Source organism: Mastigoproctus giganteus, chromosome 2 (genome assembly GCF_048544385.1).
Source record: "Mastigoproctus giganteus isolate SK-2022 chromosome 2, ASM4854438v1, whole genome shotgun sequence".
NCBI lineage: Eukaryota > Metazoa > Arthropoda > Arachnida > Uropygi > Thelyphonidae > Mastigoproctus > Mastigoproctus giganteus.
Genome location: NC_143576.1, coordinates 225157002 through 225179107, shown reverse-complemented (window position 1 = coordinate 225179107; position 22106 = coordinate 225157002). Strand labels below are relative to the sequence as shown.

Below are 22106 nucleotides of genomic sequence, written 5' to 3'. Positions count from 1 at the left end.
GTTATTTGAAAAACTTCAGTGAAGAGGATATGATATAAAAAAATTCATGATTTCAACTAAGAAAGTAAACTGCAAGCCTTTCTTATTATGGTTATTTTATTCATCAGGATTACTGCAAAGGGCCTCCCTCCCTAATGTATGTATGTACTCATACACACATTGGTCATGAGTATATTGTCGTGACCAGATTTTGTATAGCCGTTACTGTATTTTCCAATGTATAAGATGCACTTTATTTTAAACAAATTATTGCGAAATCTGGGTGTCTTCTATAACATGCACCCTGCTATATAAGTGACAGATGCATTGCAAAGACAGCCAACCGGCCATGGTAGATTTTCGTGTAAGTCTGCACCTGATCAGATTTGTGGAGATACAATGATGCCGTCTTCGTTATACCTGCAGTTTGGCAGGTGTTCATTACTCCTGCTTATATTTTAAAAATGAGTGCTCTAAATGGTCCTTATCTACACCATGGAGGAAAAAATTGTATCATTCTTTGTGGGATTTAAACTGAAAGTTGTAAAGTATGCAGAAATTAATGGGAATAGGACAGCTGAAAGACAATTTGGACCTCCTTCAACTGAAAAAAAGCCATTAGAACTTGGAGAAATCAAAAGGATGTGCTTAAATCCATGTTAAAGGGGAAAAAAGCGCTTTGCACGGAAAAGTGGCAAAATGTTCAGAATTAGTGATTTATTGAAATGGGTAGAAAACTGTAGAAAAAATAGCATCTCCATTTAAAAAAAAAAAAAAAAAAATTGGGTTCAAAATATAGCTTTTATTTGGGGGGGGGGGGCACAGCTGATTTTAAAGTGGTCAGCTTGGTGCTTATAGGTTAATAAAATGCAGAAATTTAAGTGCACATGCCAAAACCGAAAATGCATCCAGAGTATGAAGAAAAGATAATTTTATTTCATTGTTTCGTAATCAATTATATATTGAATTAAGCCAAATAGGAAATATGGATTTGATGTTCCTTCTAATTGTAGTGTCAAAATGTGAAAAAAATTATAATAGTTAAAACAACTGGTCATGAAAAATGCATTACGCTGCAGTCCTTGCATGTTGTGCAGATGGAACAGAATTACTTCCAATGTTAATTTTCAAAAGTAAGTTATGCCTAAAGACAAGATATCACATGGAGTCATACATGTTCACCAAAATAGGTTGGATGACTCAGACTGGAATGAAAATATGGACAGAAATAATGGGGCATTAAGAAAAGGGAAAAAGTGCACTATTTGTTTTTAACCAATTTAGAACCTATCTCATGGAGCCCATAAAGCAAAAAATAAATGGCAATACTGAATTGGCTGTAATGCCTGGAGTGATTTGACATCATCAACTTCAGTCACTATCTGTATCTATCAATAAGCTATTTAAAGTTCTGCTGAGAGAAGAATGGAATAAGTGGATGATAACAATCTGGCAAATTAAAGAGAGCACATATCACACAAGTGTGCAAATGGGTCAAAACAGCATGTGCAAATATCAAACCAGATATTATTTAGTCGTCTTTTAAGAATTATGGAATCAGTAATGCTTTGGATGGTAGTGAAGACAACTTGATATATAAAGATCTTTTGGAGGTTAGTGATGAAGAAGGGGCTGATGATACAACTGAAAATCTAAACCAGGATTTTGAGGAATACTTATTAGGCTTCAGTGGTGATAAACCACAATTTAGAGGAAGATTTCTTAGGATTTGCTGGCCATGCCAGTGATTAATATATATTATGAAACTTAATAGGATATGTGCTACCACTACTGGTTTGGTTGTGATGTTTGTGGCTCTAATGGTTACCTGCCCAGAGGGACAGCATCTGTGCAGCTTCTGATTATCTGTTTAGCTCCACTTAAGTGCATCTTTCAGCATGCTGAAGAATGTTCCTGGCTCAACTACCATAAGCTAGGGTGCATGCTGAAGTATGCTACAAGAGGGTCATGTCACTTTTGAACATCTGTGGTTGGTGTGACACTTCAGATGAGTTTCTTTTGAAATGTACAAAATAAGATATTTACATACTTAAGTTTGTGGTGAACAATATTTACTGTTTTTGCTGATCTTTGTTTATTGCCTACTGTATGCCTATGGAAGTGACATCAAGAAACTTTCGAAATTGTGCTGTTAATCCAAAAATGCCTCTGGACCTCATTTTTAAACAGAATATCTATCTTTTTAATTGTCTGGTATGTCCCGCATATTGAGAACCATTACTTTGAAGCTTTTGTTTTATATATACTTTTCTAATCAATACTTGCATTTAAATTTTTATTATTATTATTTTTCCCTTCCCAGGTTTTACCTTCATGGGTTCTCAGCTGCTTGTTGAGCCTTCCGTACCTCAAAGTAGGCGGTAAGTTAAGTCTCTGTTCATTTCATAATTTGTTTATTAGTCTGAGTGTAGAGAGTGAGAGACTTACAAAAATAAGACGTGATTTATTTTTGGATGGAGAGTACATAAATCCATTTTGAATATAATGGGTAGAATATTTGTCATAATTAAGAAATATGTGGAAAATACTGACTTAAAAAAAAAAAAAAAGTACTAAACAAAGTGCAGTCTTGCTCATTACTGTTGTATAGTATGAAAAGAAGTTGGTAATCTTAGAAAAAATAAGTTAAACGTGCAGTTGTAACTTTTAAGACTTCGGGTGTAAGTTAACTTGTTCTGGAGGGTTTCTTGTGTTTATGTAGTATTCGGAGTATGAAAGATAGAGCAGTGGTCAGCAGCCTATGACATGTGGGTCAGAAGGTGACCTGCCAGCATGATTTCGTTGACCTGTGGCCGAACACTAATTCGTTTAAAATTGATAATCCATGACAATTTCAGTTCTATCACCTTGCAAGCGTGGTGGTAGTATACAGCAGTTTTGTCTGTATTTCTTTTTTACTATATGTGCAAACAAATATTTTTCTCAAATGAAATATTTGTTAAATCCATTACGAAGCAAGCTAACAAGAGACAACTTGGAATTGTGTGCGCAGTCAAAAGTAACAAAATACCAACCAGATTTGGTAAACCTTTCTAAAAAAATTCAGCATCAAGGAAGCCATTAAAATTTATACAGTAGAATCTTGATTTTCCACAATAGATGGTAAAAAAAAAAAAAAAAAAGTTCCTGATTAATCCAAAAATACAGCAAGTCCCAGAGATACGTTCCAGGACTTCTTACGTAAGTAGGTTTTTTTTTTTTTTTTTACATAACTAACTCGGAAATGGCACCTAATAAAATATTGTTACCATATCCCTGATATGCCAAAATACTTTTTTAATTACAGGTAGTCGTTGACTTACAACCTATGCGCTTTACGACTTAAGACTGCTACTGCATCTCGCACCGTGTTTCAGTCTGAACTGAGCATACACACAAGATTGTTGCTAGGAAGAATGCTATATGCATGTCAACCCTCTCTTAATGCAGTGCTCTGATTTTTCTACTACACTCGCAATCCCTATCCCTGTGGTCCCCGAAACCTAATGGGAACGGTTGTGCGTGTAGAGTCATCCCACTGCCTAGTAACGTGTGTTTGGCACGAATAAGCTAGTCTTAATCCGTTTAGTCAGCTTTGCCATCACAGTCGAACAAAACATCTTACCAATGTGTGTATGTCGTGATTCACGTGTCTCGATCTCTGTTTGCATACATTACGTTCACTATTTTTGGTTCAGTTATATTTGTGTTACAATTAGCATTTTTTTTAATATCCCTAAACATGTCAACCAAGAGGAAAGTGCCTTTGTCTACTCCTAGACCTGTCAAGAAAGAAAGAAAGAAAGGCCATTGATTTATACACAAAATTGAAAGTGACGAAAGCAGCATGAAGAAGGAAAGGTGAACACGCTCGCACGTGATTTTAAATTATCTCGTTCTTTAAAGATTTGGCACCCATGCAAGCAACAGTGATAACGAAACAACATACAGGGCCCATCCATGAAATGGAAAAATTGTTTCTTTGGATGGAAGATCAGATACAGAAGCGAACACCCTTAAGCCTTCTTATAGTGCAGTCGAAGGCTAGAGGTCTCTTTCAGATGCTGAAGAAACGTGCTGGAAAAGATTACACTCAGGCATTTATAGCAAGTACAGGATGGTTCAAAAGAAGATTCAACCTTCATAGGGTTCAAGTCACTGGAGAATCAGCAAGTGCGGATGTGGAAGGAGCTCAAGAGTTTAAGTCTGGATGAAATACAGAGCAGCTTTTCAACGTGGATGAGACTGGATTGTTATGGAAAAGGATGCCAGAACATACTTGCATTCACCAAGAAGCAAAAAGCATGCCTGGTTTTAAGGCACTTAAAGATAGACTGACTTTGCTCCTTAGCGGGAACATTGCAGGTTTTAAACTGAAGCCTTTTTTTAATTTATTCTGAAAATCCTCGTGCATTCAAAAATGTAAACAAGCACGCTCTGCCTGCATACTTCTGTTCAAATCAAAGCCTGGATGACTCAAACATTGTTTGAAGACTGGTTTCTAAATTGTTTTGTACCTCAAGTTCATGAATATTGCTTTGAAAAAAAAATTCCTTTCAAAATTGTATTAATCTTAGATAATGCACCTGGCCACCCACCTCATCTATACCACCTCCATCCAGATGTAAAAGTTGTTTATTTGCTGCCAAATACAACTACACTCATTCAGCCTAGGGACCAATGGGTGATTTCCACATTTAAGGCGCACTATGTTCGAACCACTTTCGCCCAAGCTATAGCCGCAACAGACGCCGACCCAAAACTATCTTTGCGAGAGTTTTGGAAACAGTACGATATTTATAATTGCATCAAAAATATTGTGGCCATGTGAGAGGCTGTGACAAAGAAATGCATGAATGGAATCTAGAAAAACTGTGTCCAGCATTTTGTTAATACTATTGATGAATTTGATAGTGAACATGAACTTGAAATGGTTACAGAATATATTGTAACACTGGCAAATGGACTTTCTTTTGAGATTGAAGTGGAAGATGTCGAGGAGCTTCTAGAGCAAGAATCTGGAGAACTTACGAATGAAGAACTTATCGCTTTGGAAGAAGAGAAAAATGAAGATGAGGAAGAACCAGAAAGAAAATTCACCACTAGAGGGTTATCTGAAGGTTTTTCTCTACTAAATAAACTTCTTACACATTTTGAGGAAATGGCCCCCAAACATTGAATGATTTGCAGGGATTGAACAAATGGTTCAAGATGCTTTTCAGCCACACTGTGAAATTTACGAGCAGAAAAGGAAACAAACACTTCAGACAAAATTTAACATGTTTATGAGAAAAACAACTCCCACTACATCATGTCGGCATTGATGACCTGCAGCCAAGCAAGAGTGGTCAGTAAAATTTCTTGTCTATTTTCTACATATGTTTCATTTAGTTCTTTAAGAAAATATTTTTTAGGTTTTATACAGTATTTGATATCTTTTTTATTTTTGTAAATAGTAAACCAGTTGTGCTGTACACAGTGTCCGATTTATGTCCAGATTGCTTTACGACCAGTCGGTTGGAACCTAACATGGTCGTAAGTCGACGACTACCTGTAGTTCAATTAAAAACGTTATCTGGTGACAGTGGCGTAGTAGTCGGAGTGGCACATAAGAAAACAAAAGGAAGAAAAAAAGCTCATGTTATTGTACTGTAAAAACTGATTTGTATTTCGTATCCTTGGTTATTATAGTTAACTTCATTGTGCCAACTGCTTCTTGTATTCTGTCTTTCTACTTTATTATTGTGTTCATTGTTGCCACTGACAAATCTGAATTCCGCACGATACTCGTTAATGTTTGGCCATTTTCATACATCCTTATTATTTTAATTTTCTGATCCAATTCGATCTCTTTCCTTTTCTTGGTAGATTTACTAGTACCACTGTCATTTATTCTCTTAGTTGGCACAGTGATAACAGTCAATTAAATTTTCTGAAAAGAACTTCACATGATTAAGACAAACTCACTATTAGACCCCATGCGAGCTCACATTTTCTGGAGGCCACTGCCATAAAACAAAAATAATTTGCACTTTCAAGGTTACTGGGCTTTTCTGTTAGTGCAATTTGTTATAAACTGGATCTTATTGGATTTGTGAAAATACCAATAGCTGGAATTGTGTAGGTTTTTATGTTATGGTGAAATGTGGGGTCCCTTCACTGAAATCTTCAGTCATATAAAAAAATATATATAAATAACGTAACAAGTCCGAAGCTACGTAAGTTGGGAACTTACTGTATCGAAAAATGTTCGGCAACCTACATATAAAAAAATATGGCGATAGATAAAAAAAAAACTTGCCAAGCACAACTAGTGTGTCCAATACGTGAATAGTGCATGTTGGACATGCATTTATTTTTTACGATGTCAATTTTAAATCTAATAGCTTCCCTTTATTTTTTACAAGGTTGCGTATGGTTTGATCACCAACATGATTATGGCTCTTTAGAGATTTAACAGATGCACTGTTTTCAAACTTTTGAATAATTTCAAGTTTTTGTTTAATTGAAACCATAACTCTTGCACTTGCCCATCATTTTTGCGATTTCTAAACAAAAAAAAAAGTTACTATAAAAAAAAAAAAAAAATCCGACATCCCTGACATAAATAACGAAACAATTTGTCTTCTAGTGGTGCGACGGAACACAACAATCTATGCAATGCACTAAAACAAACTAAACATTTGGGTTTTTTTATTTTTTAGCTGCAGGTGGGAAGGTAACGGGAGTTGCAATGTAAGAATCTCCCAATGACTTATAACGCTGCTTATTTATGACTTGCAGAACATGTTTATACCTATTCTAGTTATTACTTGAATTTTATGATTTTTTTTTTTTAATTTGGAGTCGAATACTCCCGATTAATCTACTTTCTGGTTAATGCAATTCCAGTAAATCGAGAGTCTGCTGTATTTAAAAAATATATAAAATTTTTGACAGGTCCATCTGTGACTGGAGGGATTTCTCAAGTCCTCTTCAATCAAGGCTGTATTTTCCCCTGGTTTGTTATTCTAGGTTTTTAGCCCATTAACATGCTTGTCAAATGTAATACATAGTGGTGCAATACATATATGGCCTAAGTGTAGATATTGTAGAATGGTTTTGTATATTTATGAATTACATTCTACAATATCTATACTATATAGCTTTTATTACCGATTTAACTTTTTTTGAAAAATTTCAAAAAGCAAGATGTGACATGCTGTAAAAGGTTGCTGACCACTGATATACTGTCCAAACAACTCTCATTAAGAAGTCCATTTGGGTTTCTTAACAAGAGTTGTTTGTATTGTATTTATCAAGTTATTTTTTTATTTAGAGGTAGTGGGCAAATTCAGATGTTCAGAGGACTTAGCTGCTTGCTAGTATGAGTATTTGCAAATGATTCCAGGTGTAATAATGCTGATTAATCCACATGAGTTTCACAAAGGCACAGGTCTGATTTCAAACCTTTTCAGGTTTGAGAATATAGGAGACTTGTGTATGGCTGGTATTAGTCTGAATGTTGTTCTTATTATTGAAATTTTGTTGAAGTTGGTTTGTTAATATGTTTAACTGAGAGTATTTACACATCTCAGTGGTGTAAATTAGTATTTAAAAAATATTCATTGTATTTTGTGCACATAACATATTGTTCTATGATGGCAGCATAATTTCAAATCTATGGTTCTAGTTACTTCTCATTTGTTTGGAGAAGTCAAAGTTTGTCCATCTGTTACTGGAGGAATTTCTTAAATTCTTTTCAATCAAGGCTGTATTTTTTACTGGTTATTCTGGGTTTTTCACCCTGTTAGCATGCTTGTACAAACGCAATACACTGTGGTGTGATATGGCCTAAGTTGCTGATGTACCTAAAACCCAACAATGACATGGGATGTTCTTTTTTGAGTAGCTTCAATTATAGTGTGTGGGGAAAATTTTTTTTTTTTTTTGTTTGAATCCTCTTTTGAACTGCCTGGAATAGTTAGCCAGCCTTGGGTGGATGTCTGAAATTACTTCCAAGTTTTCACTTTCATTCTGTAAAGTACTTGCATTAGAATACAGTAAGTCCCCAACTTAAGCCTGAGTTACATAAATTTGGACTTGTGTAAACTTTTTCATTCAAATTTTTTTTTTAGGATTGTAAAATTTAAAACAGTTAAAGAAAAAAAGGGGCAATCAATAATGACAAACATGGTGCACACAAATTGCACAAGTGAGATATGGAGTAATAAGTTCTACAAAGCTTAAAAAATTGGAATGAAGAGAAAATTCTGAAAGTTTTTTTATGACTGAAGATTTCAGTGAAGGGGATACATTTTACCATAATGCAAAAACTCATAGAATTCCAACTATCAGTATCATTGCAAATGCAATAATATAGAGTTTACTATCAGTTTATAATGAATTTCATTAACAGAATAGTCCAATAAACTGGAAACTGCAAATTCTTCGTATTGGTTTTTGGTAGTGACCTTCCAGAAATGTGCTTTAGTAAAATGTGAGGTGATAGTGTGTTTCCGTCTTAACTCTGAAGTTCTTTACAGAAAATTTCATTTTGACTGTTATCATGGTTTGACTAAGAATAAGTGACAGCAGTACTCAGTGGTGTATCCAGGTATCATCATAAGGGGGGGGGGGGAGGTTAATGATGACCAGATTTGAGTTTTTTTTTTTTAGAATGCCTCCTTCGTTCTTTTTCTTTAATTTCAATTTTATTTTTGAATAAGGGGGCATATGCCCCTTCTGCCCACCTCTGAATTTACCCCTGGTGGTACTAGTAAATCTAACAAGAAAAGGGAAAGCGATCGATTTGGATCAGAAAATTAAAATAAGGATGTATGAAAATCGTCAAGCATAACAAGTATCGTGTGGAACTTAGATTTGTCAGTGTCAACAGTTAACACAATAATAAAGGACAAAGACAGAATATGAGAAGTGGTGAAGGGTCAGCACCAATGAAGTAAACTATAATAACAAAGGCTATATGAAATACATATTTTTACAGTACAATGAAATGCATTTTTTTCCCCTTTCCCCCTTTGTTTTCTTTTCTTGTGCCATTCTGGCTACTTTGCCGCTATCCCCAGATCAAGTTTAATTGAACTAATCAAAAATAGATTAACTACTTTTATTTATTTATTTATTTATTTATATATATATATATATATATAATATAACTTTTTCATCCATTCTTCTGAGGATATTGTGGTTTTTGTAATTTTGGCATATGAGGAATATAGTAGCAATATTTTATTAGTCATTCCCGAGTTACGTAAAACTTGACTTATGTAAGAAGTCCTGGAATGTATCTCTTACGGATGTTGCGGACTTTACATAAAAAAAAAAAATTTGTGGCCTAAGTTACCTTGTTGCTGATCCAAAATGGCTGTCACCTGTCCAAGAGTTGTATTCAACATTATTCTCTGAACGTAAAATTAGAAGTTTGGATTAGTATTTGATTTCAGTAGAGAGAAAGGAATTGGAGTTGCAGCAACAAAACATTTCATAATCATTATTAAGATTAGTCTAGACTTATTTTTCTTAAGAGAAATATAGCATATTTTTAAATTTGAGAACATAATTTAATTAAATATCAAAAGTTAAAAAATATAACCATTTGTTCTTGGGATGGTTCTCCAGGAGGTTAACATCTAGTTCCTATTTGGCTGAATGCAGTCTACTTACAACAGTACTTCTTGATAGCAGTTTCCTGATTGCTTATAATTCAGTGGTTTGCATCATGTTGCATGTTAACCATCTATTGGCCACAAAAAAAAAAAGGGAATTACATGTGACTAAATATTTTTAGGATAAAAAGCAATGTATAGTTGAAAGTGATGAACTTTATAATATTATTCTTTCTGATATTTCATATTAGATAAGATGATCTTTAGTCTTATCTAAACAATACTTTTCCTAACTACTTCACTTGCATTCAAACCAAAGCTATAATGAAAATTAACAGTGGATGTGTAGTGCACTCTGTACATTAAAATCAGTGTGTGGCTGTACTTTAATAATAATAAATAAAAATAATTGAAAGTCAATACACTAGAAGAATACTGAATTTGCAGTGATCCAATTGTAATAGATATACTTTAAGTGTGGGGGGGACATTAGCCCACCAGTTTGCCCTCTTTCTAGTGGGCTAAGTGTATATAAAAAGCTGTTGCTAGAAATTAGCATACTTAAAAAAGTTAGTACTGGACTATATCAAATTGTTTCTCTTCAAACAAATGATTCCTGTTTATTTTTATTAGTAGGCATTATTATCAGAAGTGGTAATCATGATTATAAAAGTTTTCTGCAAAATATTGGTGAGTTATTAGGCTTTGCTACTTTAACACACAAATTATAAAACTGTATTATCCAACAAGTGAATACTCGTTGGATAATACAGTTAAGGGTTTTCCTTAAGTGGACTCTTAAAAGGATAAAACATTTTATTGATGCTTCAATTGTAAAAATGCATGGTTCCTGGTCATTGTTTAAAAGTGGCACAGTCCATTGATTTCCAGCCAGTGTGCTGTTATCCTTCTTGGGTCAAGTGTGGCTCAAGATTAGGAAAAACTCCATTGAGTTCAGTGGTAATTGCATATTTAGGTGTGCCATCAATATGCATCTTTTAACTGCAACTGTGACTTCAGTGACTAAAGATTGGGAACCACTGCTATAGTTGACTGTTCAACTACGTAAGAACTTGGATATACTATTGGAAGAAAATTTTAGCAAATATGGTGTACCGTTGAACTTTGAATGCTATTCACTAGTCCTCTTTGAATCATATGATATTAGAAATGCTGAGTAGTTGTATTTTTGTGATTATTTGATGAAAGAAGTGAATGGTATTATGAAGTCTTATGTAGCCTTAGGAAAAAAACTTGTACAAGTCCTTTAGCAACTCTTTTTTTTTTTTTTTTTTTTTTTAAATCCACTGACCTTGCATTTCCAAGTTGATATCAGAAGCCATTGTTGGGGTTCCTGCAATGACACTTTCAAATAAAGTACAGTAATTGGCTCAGTGCTTCAAGGAAAGATAATGTAAATGCAGTAGGTTACTATTGCATAATTCATCAGACTTTTGCTGCAAATCTATTCAAAATTAAGTTATTCAGACATGCTCCTTAAAGTAAGTTTGATGCTTGCATATGATATATGCTTTCCTACCATTCATATTTGGTCTATATATCTATAGATAATCTTTTATTTACAGGAATATTAACATGTGCTGAAGCCTTTAGTTTTTATGACAGCTTCTAGTCTCCATGGAATACTTTCTGCCAGATTTTTGCAAATTTCCTATGATATTTACTGCCACTTGGCCTTCAAAGTGGAGACCAGTTTAGTTCTGGTTTTTTGGCAGTCTCTCCTCACACATCCGACAGTTCATTTCAACTCTGATTCTCTGTAGGATTGGTGTTGTGGCTCTGGGCAGGCAATTCCAACTTTTGATGCTCATGTGCTGCCACAGCTTAGGTAACACATTGTCTGGGACATCTGGGTAGACCTTGGCACTCATGGTTTTTGTCAAAAACAGCCCTAGGCTATTACTGCCTCTGCCAGATATCCTTCATTGCTAGGAAGGATGATACATTCTGGCAGTTACTTTCTCTGGATATCATGCCACACCATGACCAGTGCAAAGTACAGCTTTCCATTGGTCTAAGGTCCAAGGATGGTAAGCTTTACACCAAGCTAGATGTAATCTACATTAGTTGGGGTGATTATTGACTTGTGGATGGCTGCATGATTGTGGTATCCTATATTTGTCAGCATCCTATGCACTTTACTGATCTGATATGTGTACCAATTGTCTTACTGAGGGCCTATGTTTGCTGCAACAACATTGACCTGCATTCCGAGTGGACAATTCTTTGTAGGGCTTTCCTGCTATGTTCTGTCAGCTTTGGAGGCTTTCCAGATCTTCCCTGACACTTTTACCACTGGCCCACTTCCATTTGTTGATCACATCACCAATCATCGACTTAGATATTCAGTGCTATTGAAATATCATATACAGACTGATAGTTTATGGAAACCCTATTATCATTTTGCCCTCAAGTCCATTAACTCCCGGGGGCTCACATCTGGTGAGTTATGGGCTTGGCACACCCAGGGTCCTGAGCTGGATATCATCATTCTTCTCTTTCTTGGTGATTCCCTTTTGACTCTCTCTCTCTCTCTCTCTTGGGATAACTTTAATTTTTTTTTTGGCTGGTGCTGCATAAGCCTCAGGCTTCCTTGCACCATATAGCTAATAATAATAATAATAACAACTCTACTGATTGTGGCATCTTGTATTTGCATTTGTACTACTGTCTCTTCAAAGGCCTACAAGCAGCATATATTTATAGTTATCTGACACGTGGTGCTTGAGTAGGACATAACCAACTACCAATAGGGTATCCAGATATTAATTGTGGTGAAGTGTATACTTCTGTGGAGTGTATTCAGCTGATTAGCAAGGCCTGTTTTTACCAGTTGGGGCTAGCACTTGACAGTTACCATTTTCCCCTCTGCAGTGCTGGGTCTCATACCCTGTTTTTTAAATGCTTACAACATTTTTTTTTTTTTTTTTTTTTTTAGTCTGATCAGTTAATTTTCTGGCTTGTAACATTAAAACATATTTACAGTAGCGTTATAGTAGAATGTCAGTTATCTGGAATAATTTGAAAGGATGATTTTTCTTGTTTTTATTTTTTTTAAATTAAACGTAGTATTTGAGACAAATGTTTATTATGCTATAAAAGTTTTTTTTTTTTTTTTTTTTTTTTTTTACACATCTTATATCTGGTGAAATGTTGGATTTAGGACTGATGGGTCTTCTCGGAAACCATGAGTGATAGTTTAGTAATTTGCTTTCATGAACCCAATTTTCCATGATATTTTGTTCTCTTCATTTCATATGTTTAGTTTAGTTTCAGATTCGGTGAGAGCAATATTGCCCAGAAACTGCGATTTTATTGTTTTTCTCTTTTTTTTTACGGCAAAATGTCAATGAAAAGAAATGGCACTAAAATTGGCAGAAAACCAGGAAAAATGCGATACAATCAAATTGATATTATTAAGAACTTGACAGATTTTAGCAGCAAAAAAACAGGTCACACAACTACAAACGAAACTAAAAACAATCTAACATTTATTTAAAAAAATTACTTTTTTCCCCACAAAATTTGCTGTGAAATACCTATCGAAATATACATATGTAAATTGCAAATGTTTATGTATAAGTTAATTTTTTTAATTAAATAAATTCGTTTTTCTCACACTACTTAATCTTTTTTTCCCTTTTACCTTAGTACATCATAACAGAATTTATTTTTACCTTGCATTCAATTATCCAGAAAATTTTGCTATCTGGAAGAGGCCTGACATTAATTATTCCAGATAATCTGTTCTACTGTAATTATATGCAAAGCATATCCTCTTGTTTTACCATTGCTCATTTTAAAAATGTTATAATACAACTATAAGTAGATAAATTTTATTAGTAGATGCAAAATGTACCAAAATTGTTGCAGTGTGTGCAAAGTGGCAAGATTTCAATTTAATGTGATACTATTTTTTGGAAGCTTATAATGTAACAACCTTCATAGACTCCCCCCCCCCCCCCCCCCCGAAATTGAATTTTGTAAGATCAGATGATTTCACGAAAAGTGTTGTAGTAACATAGCCTTAAAGAATTTTGTGTGAGTAATGATTTTTTTTTTAAATATGGTATTTTTTGCTTGACACCATTTGCAGTTTATAGTGCCCCCCCCCCCCCCACAAAAAAAATTGTGGAGAGCAGATTGGTTTTCTTTGCACTCAGAGATGGTTAAGCATAGTAGCATTTTATCCTGCATGTTTTCTGTTGACATTATAACAGACAGGTAATTTTCTAGAATTTTTCATAAAGAAATAAAACGGGTACCGGGAGGTTTATTTGTGCAGAGTGGATCAGTTTGAAATTGCTAAAATTTTCTGAGATCTCAAATAGGCTTGGAGTTGGACATAATTTTATGAGAAGGACCAAGTTATTTTATTATTAGTACTGGCAAATGATGCAAGGAAACAAGCTTGTACAGCATCAGCTCTGAAGGGGAGAAACACTACCCACTTTATGTTGAATTTATTTCTGTGGGGTTTTTTTTTGGAAAAAACTCTTTGAAAATGTTGACTTCAAATGTAACTAACTGATGAATGTTCATTTTAAGTATATTAAGCAAACACTGGCAGAAGAAATCAAATTGGACAGAAGTGAATAATATAAATTTTTCATATAAAAATGAAATTTTAGCAAGTTTTTTTTCATAATGTAGAAGTCATACTTATAACCCATTTTTTTTGCTGTGACCCAATGGAGACTGGTGTAGAGAAGTAGCCAAATTTTTCAAAAGTAATAAAGCTGCAAATGGCTAACTTTAAAAAAAAAAAAAAAATCCCCTCCTGAAAGGGAAAAATTATAGGCTAATTTCCAATAATTTGAGAGAAATACCTAAAAAGCATTAGGTGCTTATAATTGAAGTGTACAAAGTTTGGTTCAACATTTTTAAAAAAATGAATTATTTATATTAAAAATTTCACTCATCTCAATCATTGATAATTGACTTAATTTTGGTACAATTTGGGATAAAATGTTTTCTCTAGCTTTATGAGGAAATTATTGCTGAAAAGTGGCTTCTTTCATTAAAGTATGCATTTCAAGAAAGAAAATCTTGAGGAATTTCTCAGTATAAATATTTTTTCTTTGTATTATTTATAATAAATAACAAGTTTGCAATATGTTATGCCAGTTTTATAAGGGATTTGGGCTGCTGTGTTTGGGGTGTTCTTCTTCCCTATTCCTATAGACTGTGAAGATAATGGATTAGTGATCCACTGGTATGTGGTCTTGAATGTTTATTCTATTTACTGAAAGAAAAGATGCTTTAGGGCAGGGTGTTCTCAACCAAGCAGAATTTCCTCCCAGGGGGAATTTTTTGGGTTTAATTGGGGAATTGGGACCACAGATTGACAGACTTAAAACTGCTGGAATATTGATCTTTCTACAGATTGTACATAATCTACAGGATATCACACTTTATTAGATGTCACATTTTTTTTTTAAATAAAGATAAATATTTCACTTTATCTGTAGAAATGTTCCATTTATATTTGACTTTTTCTTGTTTTTTATGCACAGATTTTGGAGCCTTTTGAGTTGGACAATCTTGGAGGGGGGGGGAATGACTTTCTTATATATGGTGGAAAGAGTGCATGGGACAAAAAAGTTGAGAACCACTGCTTTAGGGAATTGCCCACTGGTACTTGCCATTGCTGCTTTTCCACAGAACTACTTTGTGGGGGAAAAATCATTTCAAACTTTATCATCAGTTAAACCACATACCAGACATTGCTGTGGACAATATCTTAACTGGTTCTGTTTTTGATTTAATCCTTGGTTATACTAAACATGTTGAAGTTTAAAGTATATGAAGTGATGGGAGATAATCGAAGAATTTAGGATTTTGTTTGTAGTTAGAAATGGCTTAGTTGTTGGTATATGCAGTAATGTATTATGGATTTGAAAACAGGGCCAATCCATATTAAATAACTAATCCTTTTAAATTAGATTAATTAGAATTTGTAGGTTATAGAGATTTTTAGAAGTAATTATGTAACTTGTATGGGTATGAATGAAATCTGTAATCTCTATATAAAGAGAAATTTTAGTTCAGTGAATATAGTTTTCTGTGCACTCCTATCATTCTTCTGCTCTTTCTGCCCATGGTCAATTTCATGAGATGCCATACATACTCTTTATTTTTTTTAGCATCAGTAATGCTCCCATTTAAAGCTTTTTTTTTTTTTTTTTTTTGTGGTCCTGTGTGTCCCTTCCTTTTGGTTTTGGGAAAGCAATCAAGTCCTAAATTGTAGGAATTGTTTGATTCAGTTTGTTTACTTATCTGGACAGAAAAAGGCTGCTCTTTACAGTTGTTTATTGTTACATGTGCATTCTCTCCTCAGCATGGACAATTTTATGGAATAGAATGCTCATTAATAAAATAAATTAATTCTATTGTTTTATATATAACATTACTGATGCATGTGATGAACTTGCATTGTGATTTCCACACCCTGAATTGTGTGCTTTCCTTGTTGGCAAAGTAAAAAGATTTTATTAATTTCTTTTTAATAGTTTGGAGGGGGAAAAAAGTGAGGGTGCCAAATAAAATCATGTCAAGAGTAAATGTTTTTGATTTATATATTAGCCATTGCTTCATAAATACTGCAATCAAACAAACTGGGGGAGGATCAGTTTTATATGATGAAATTAGAAAAACAGTCTCTAAAAAGGTTAGAGCTAGTCCGCCTGAAAAGCATTTTGAGTTTACTGTAAATCAATAGCTTTAGAGAAAGCCCATAGGTTTTTTTTTTTTTTTTTAAACCTCATTGAAGACTGCCTTTAGCAGAGCTGCATACTTTGAATTTCAACAAATTAAAACTTGATATAAACAAATTACAATTTATCCATGTGTGATTTAAAATGAAATGTATATCTTTATTTCAATGCCTTATTTTGCAGATGAAACTAGCTTTGTTTGGGCAAATATGGTACTGAGACCAGAGAACAGTCCAATTTTACAGCATTCCCTTGGACTTAGAACTAGGGTTATTTTGAGCTTCAGAAAGCTTCACTACCTGAGAAATGTAAAAAATGCTTAGTGTGTGTAATTGGGTATTAAGTGCATTTTATCCTGTTTTTAAAAAATAGGATTTTTTCCCCCCTCCTTGTACAAATTTTAGAACTTTCTTCAATTAAGCAATGCCATCATTTTCTTGTGTGATGTTATTCATAGCGAAAGCTCTTGAACTGCAAACAGCTGTAGTTAGTTGTGTACTGTGTTTAACTTGCAGAAACAACAGGTCTTTTTCTGAGGGAAAGAATAAGAGAAAGTTAATCATAGATTAATAAAACTGTATGAAAAATCTTTTTTTTTTATTTTTGTTATGATACAAATGGGAACTTAAACAAGAAATAGTTCTTAATTTTGTTGCCAAGAAAGTTAGTTTGTTTGATCACAGTACAACAGCAAATGGAAAGACTACTAGGTGGGATAGATTCTATCCTTTTTGTAATTTAGAAAAGGCCTGTATAGTTTGTATCAAAATATCAGCTGGTATAAATAATGGAACTGATGGAGTCAAGTCAGATTCTAATGTAATTTATGATTTCTAAAAATAAGACATTATGGGTGTTCCTTTTCACAAGCAGTTTATGCTGCTTGGAAAGCTTTGTATCCACTTCTATTGTAACTCTTTCTTTGCCTGCTGTTTAGTTCAGCTCTACAAAGTGAATTATTTTATGGCTGCTACTTTTTTGACCAGTGTACAGTATATTTTATTTTTTTCCTTCTCCCAGAAACCTGGTTTTTAGGTGTGTTAGAACACATGCATTATTGGCTTTACCATACCTGTGTGCCCTTATACAACAACTCAACTTCCAGTAGACAGATTTTTCATGAAATTTTATAGTTGGTTTTTTGAATTTCTTGAGCCATTCCAAATTTCATTAAAATCTAACCAGTAGGAATCTGGCATCTTCCCCCCCCCCCCATGTAATAACTCAATTTCAAGTGATTTGATTTTCATGAAATTTTATTATGGGCTTCTTTAAAAAGATTTGTAGAGCCACTGCAGACTATTGAAATCAAATTACTAGAAATCTACTTCAGTCTTCTGAAAGAGGAGTTTTATTGCAATAAATTCCAGTCACCTGATGAGGTGAAAATACCAGTGAAACTGATACTGGCAGTTATTTCTTTGTCCTGTAATATGTAATAATTACTCCCAATAGATGAATGAAATTTTGTATTTAGATCTTTCAGAAAGATTTATCAAGTAGTTTGATTTCATTAAAAATCAAACTAATAGAAATCTGGCAAATATCTTTTTATTTATTATTTATTTTTTTCTACATATTGCATAGGCTGTCTATGTAGCTGAAGTGCTGGATATTGCATGAACTGAGAGAGTTATTCCTTTCTGTTTTTTTTTTTTTTTTTAATTATTGCTATTTGCTAATGCACTTGAAATGTAATGAATTGCTTGGCACAAATTAAAAAACACACCCAAAGAAAAAAAATGTTAATTCAATTAACCTTTAGAAATAAGAATAAATGTATTCTTCAGTGAATAACATCTTTGAGAATAAGTATGAAAAAGTGCGATGCATGCAACAGCCTTCCCTTTTTAGTGAAAGTCCTACCTGTTTTTTTTTTTTTTTTCATTGCTGTTTTATACAAGGGTCACATTGTGAGAGAGAGGGGCATTTTTTAAATTATTTATTTTTAGTGAAAAATGAGTTGTGAAGTCCAAAGTTCTAAAAAATTATCTTTAGCAGTAATTTCCTTCAGAATTTTTAATTAAAAAATTCTGAAGGAAAGCATATATTAAAATAGTGAATGGAGCACCAGTGAATTCTATTGAGCATTGTCTTAAGATTACCAAGCTTTATGTGTATTTTTTTTAACTTTGAAAGTAATCTTTTATTACCAGTAAAGTATATTTAAGTATTGATCACTGGATTTAGGCTTTGTTTATCTGATAAAATTGACATTAATAAAAATTTAGGGTTAAAATCCTCCAGACTATAGAAAAATTTACTGACATAAGATAGTGAGTGCAATTTTATCACATCTATATGTGGCAAGTGAAGTTAATTATAATGGCATTATACCTGATTGTGAATGCCTTTTTTAAAAGTAGCTACTTTGGTTATACTTCAAATGAGTAACACTTCCCCAATAGAGAAGATTATTGTTACTTATTCTCAGTGGATATCACCACTCAAACAGCTGTTTCAGGGCTATTTGGCCTTTAATTGGTAGGCAGTTAGGTACCCAGTGGTATAACAGCTGACAACCCAGTTGTGAAAATAACACAGTATGAGAGATGTCAAATAGCTTAGTAGGTTAAGATCTAATAAATATTCAGGAGCTCAGACCTCAAAAACTTACATAAGTTAGTGCAATGCATCATGCCTATACGTAGTAAACTAACCAGAATTAATTATAATGGCATTGTTTTGTTATATCTTATATTGTGAATGCCATCACAGTATGAGACAGACTTAACATTGCACTAAATTATGTCAATTAACATGACCTTAAGGGTAAAATATAGAAAGTCACTTGTTGCATTAAGGTTTTTTGATTCCATGAAGTTTATTCCATTTCCTTACACTAAAGGAATTTCAGATAGAGTAGGGAGTCTGAAAGTTATCTATACAGCCTTCAACTTGAAATGATGAAATCATCTCAGGTGAAAGCTTTGGTACAAAATGGCTAAAGACTTCCTGAAATTGCCAAAGAAATTTCCATTAGATTGTGGTATTACATTTTTACAAAATAATTGAGGTGTGTTCCTGCAAAGTTGATGTAGAAGCTGTTAAGAAGAATTATGTGAACAGCAGGTTGCTTCACATTTGTTTGAATATGCAACTGAGACATTTTTAAGACTTAACTGAAGATGAAACATAGGTTACAGGTATGATCCTGAACTATATGGCAGGTGTCTTAGTCTAAGACCCCCCCTCCATCCACTGCACAGCAAAATGAAGCCATTTTGTTCGGTATCTTTTGATTCTCCACCATGAATGTGTTGCTTAGGGACAAATGATTAGTTTTTTTACCAACCAATGAAGAGTTTCTTCAACCAGTTTTAGTAACCTAGTTGCTCCACTATGTTAATGTGCCTTCATATTCATTGCTACTTGTACATAGTTGTTAGTCCCTTCATGTCTATGGCAATTATTTGATCTATATGTAATTTTAATATAATTCTGTGAGGTCTGTATGTGACTGACCTAAGTCAGTAGAGAAGACAATCCTATTTCTAATAGTGTTTCTGTAGATTTTTTTTTTCATGCAGTGTACTTAGATGATTAATACAGTGAATCCTTGTATCATCAGCACTAGAAGCAAAGTATTTTAACTTTGCTGATAATTTTGATATGAAGAGGATGGTCATTACACCAGGCCTCTCCTTTGCAGCGTTATCATGAATTACTCTTGTAATGAAGATGTATATTGCATTAAATTTGTAATGTGGTATAAGCTAACTGTTGTTTTGCTAATTATTAGCAGCCTGTACAAACTTGTTCAAGATTTAGTCACCACTACCAAAAAGCTGTGTGGGGGTGGGGGATGGCATACTTCAGTCTTCTGAAAGAGGAGTTTTATTGCAATAAATTCCAGTCACCTGATGAGGTGAAAATACCAGTGAAACTGATACTAACCTCATTATGTTGATTGTTTATTTGTAATTAAACTCTGAAAAATTTAAAACTTTTTTAAATTTCTTTATATTAACTTTTATCTATATGGTAAATTAATGATATTAACTATTACTAGAATAATAAAGCAACACAAATCAAAAGCACAAGAGATTTTTAATTTGTTATCACTCCCAGAGATAAACACCCAACTTTGGTAGTCTTGCTGAACAAAACTCTTATGATAAACATGTTTTTATGAATAAATTTGGAATCTTAGAATATTTTTCATTTTATCTGATTATTTAAAAAGGGGTATAGTTTTCTGTATTAATGCTGAATAAGAAACTAATAATGAAATTCCCTCCGGGTAACTCTTAATTCTGGACTATTATTCTTAGTCATGTTTATTCAAGAATATTCATTCCATAAAATAATCCTTCTAATAGCTTAGCATCTGTGTTGATAAAACTGTCATACCATACTTTTGTCAGAGACTGCACTAATCCTTGTAAGATACAGAGCACAATGACTGTAAAACACGTGGCAGTTTGACATTGCAATTACCAGACTACCCTGTAAAATACCAATTGCTAAGCTGATTTCTTTGTTGCCATGGCAGTGACTTTTATTATATAAAAGTGGTTATAAAACTTGTATATTTTACAAATTTATAACCACTGATTCTCCTGTACATGTATGTGACTTGCTTTGTGATATTCATCTCATAGTTTGGGACTTCAATATAAGCTCCACAACAAAACTAAAAAGATAAATTAGTTCTGGTGGAAAAGGGGCAAGATTTTTGTTCACTACTTGTTAAATATGTTAGAATGTGTTGAATAAGTATCAAAATAATGTGCTTGTGTTGGTGTTATAGTAGGCACAATTAACTTCTATGTAGACATTTTTAATGTCTAAATGTAGAAAAATATTTCAAACTGAGAAGAAATGGTCTTCAAGTAGGAAACCATTTCTTGTTCAATTCCTGGATGTATATGTTTTCACCTTTTTGGAAATTTGCACGTTTTATGCTTTTCTTGGTGTATCTTTTAGATTGTGTGCATGCATGTTATACAGAATATCCCCAAATGGTATGTTTATTCATATGCTGTGAAATTTTTTTGGAGCAGCATGTGCATTTGTCTTGAAAGAACTTCTGATTTGAACTAATTTAAGCTTTGACAAGTTGATCAAAGAATGGAATGATTTGCCTGTGGTCAAAAATAGCAGGTTGTTGATCTAACATCAGTTGTATGCATGCACATTAAGTTCCATTAAGAGCTTCCAAAGAGTGGAATCATTGTACCAAAATTTCATTGTAATGAATATTGCCGAAATTATTTTAAAGAAACCTTTTTGTTCAGATAAGTTCTGCACTTTTTAATACACGGAATAATAGTAATTTCAACTTACATATTGAATTTAAAATTGATAATGACTGTTACTTTCATAGTAAACAATCTTCAGAGATGCTTTCTTTTGTAGTAAGAAAGCTTTTCATTCAGGAAGCTTTTTTTTTTTCTATTATAAAAAGTAGTTTTGTATAAAATAACTGAAATATGTAAATAAATCATTATTTTTGTTTAACTTTGCTTGTGCATTAATACACATTTGAATTTAGTGAAATGGAAATGGGTTTAGATCACTTTAAGTTGAACTAGATAGTTAGATAGTAGAGTACTACTAGATAGATAGTAGAAATCACAAAATATGAAGTTTTCTTTTGATTCCATATCTCCTTTACTTATGTTGTCTTTGATTTGAGAATTTTAATTCTGAACAAAAAATTTTGTGAGAGATTTCAGCATAATTATTTGAAAATACAGAAAGCATAGAGTGATACTGAATTCTTTTGCCACATCTTCATCTTTTTTGCTTTAAGCAAATACTACCATAGCCATGGATA

General features: G+C 33.2%; 1 protein-coding gene across 1 annotated transcript in view; it reads left to right on the top strand.

Annotated features, from left to right (window-relative positions):
* Imp (IGF-II mRNA-binding protein) overlaps positions 1–22106 on the top strand; it is a 243117-nt gene that overhangs the window by 21651 nt on the left and 199360 nt on the right. The window contains exon 2 of the mRNA XM_090390190.1: positions 2303–2360. Within this exon, the coding sequence (XP_090246316.1) occupies positions 2303–2360 (58 nt within the window). The remainder of the gene's footprint in view (positions 1–2302; positions 2361–22106) is intronic.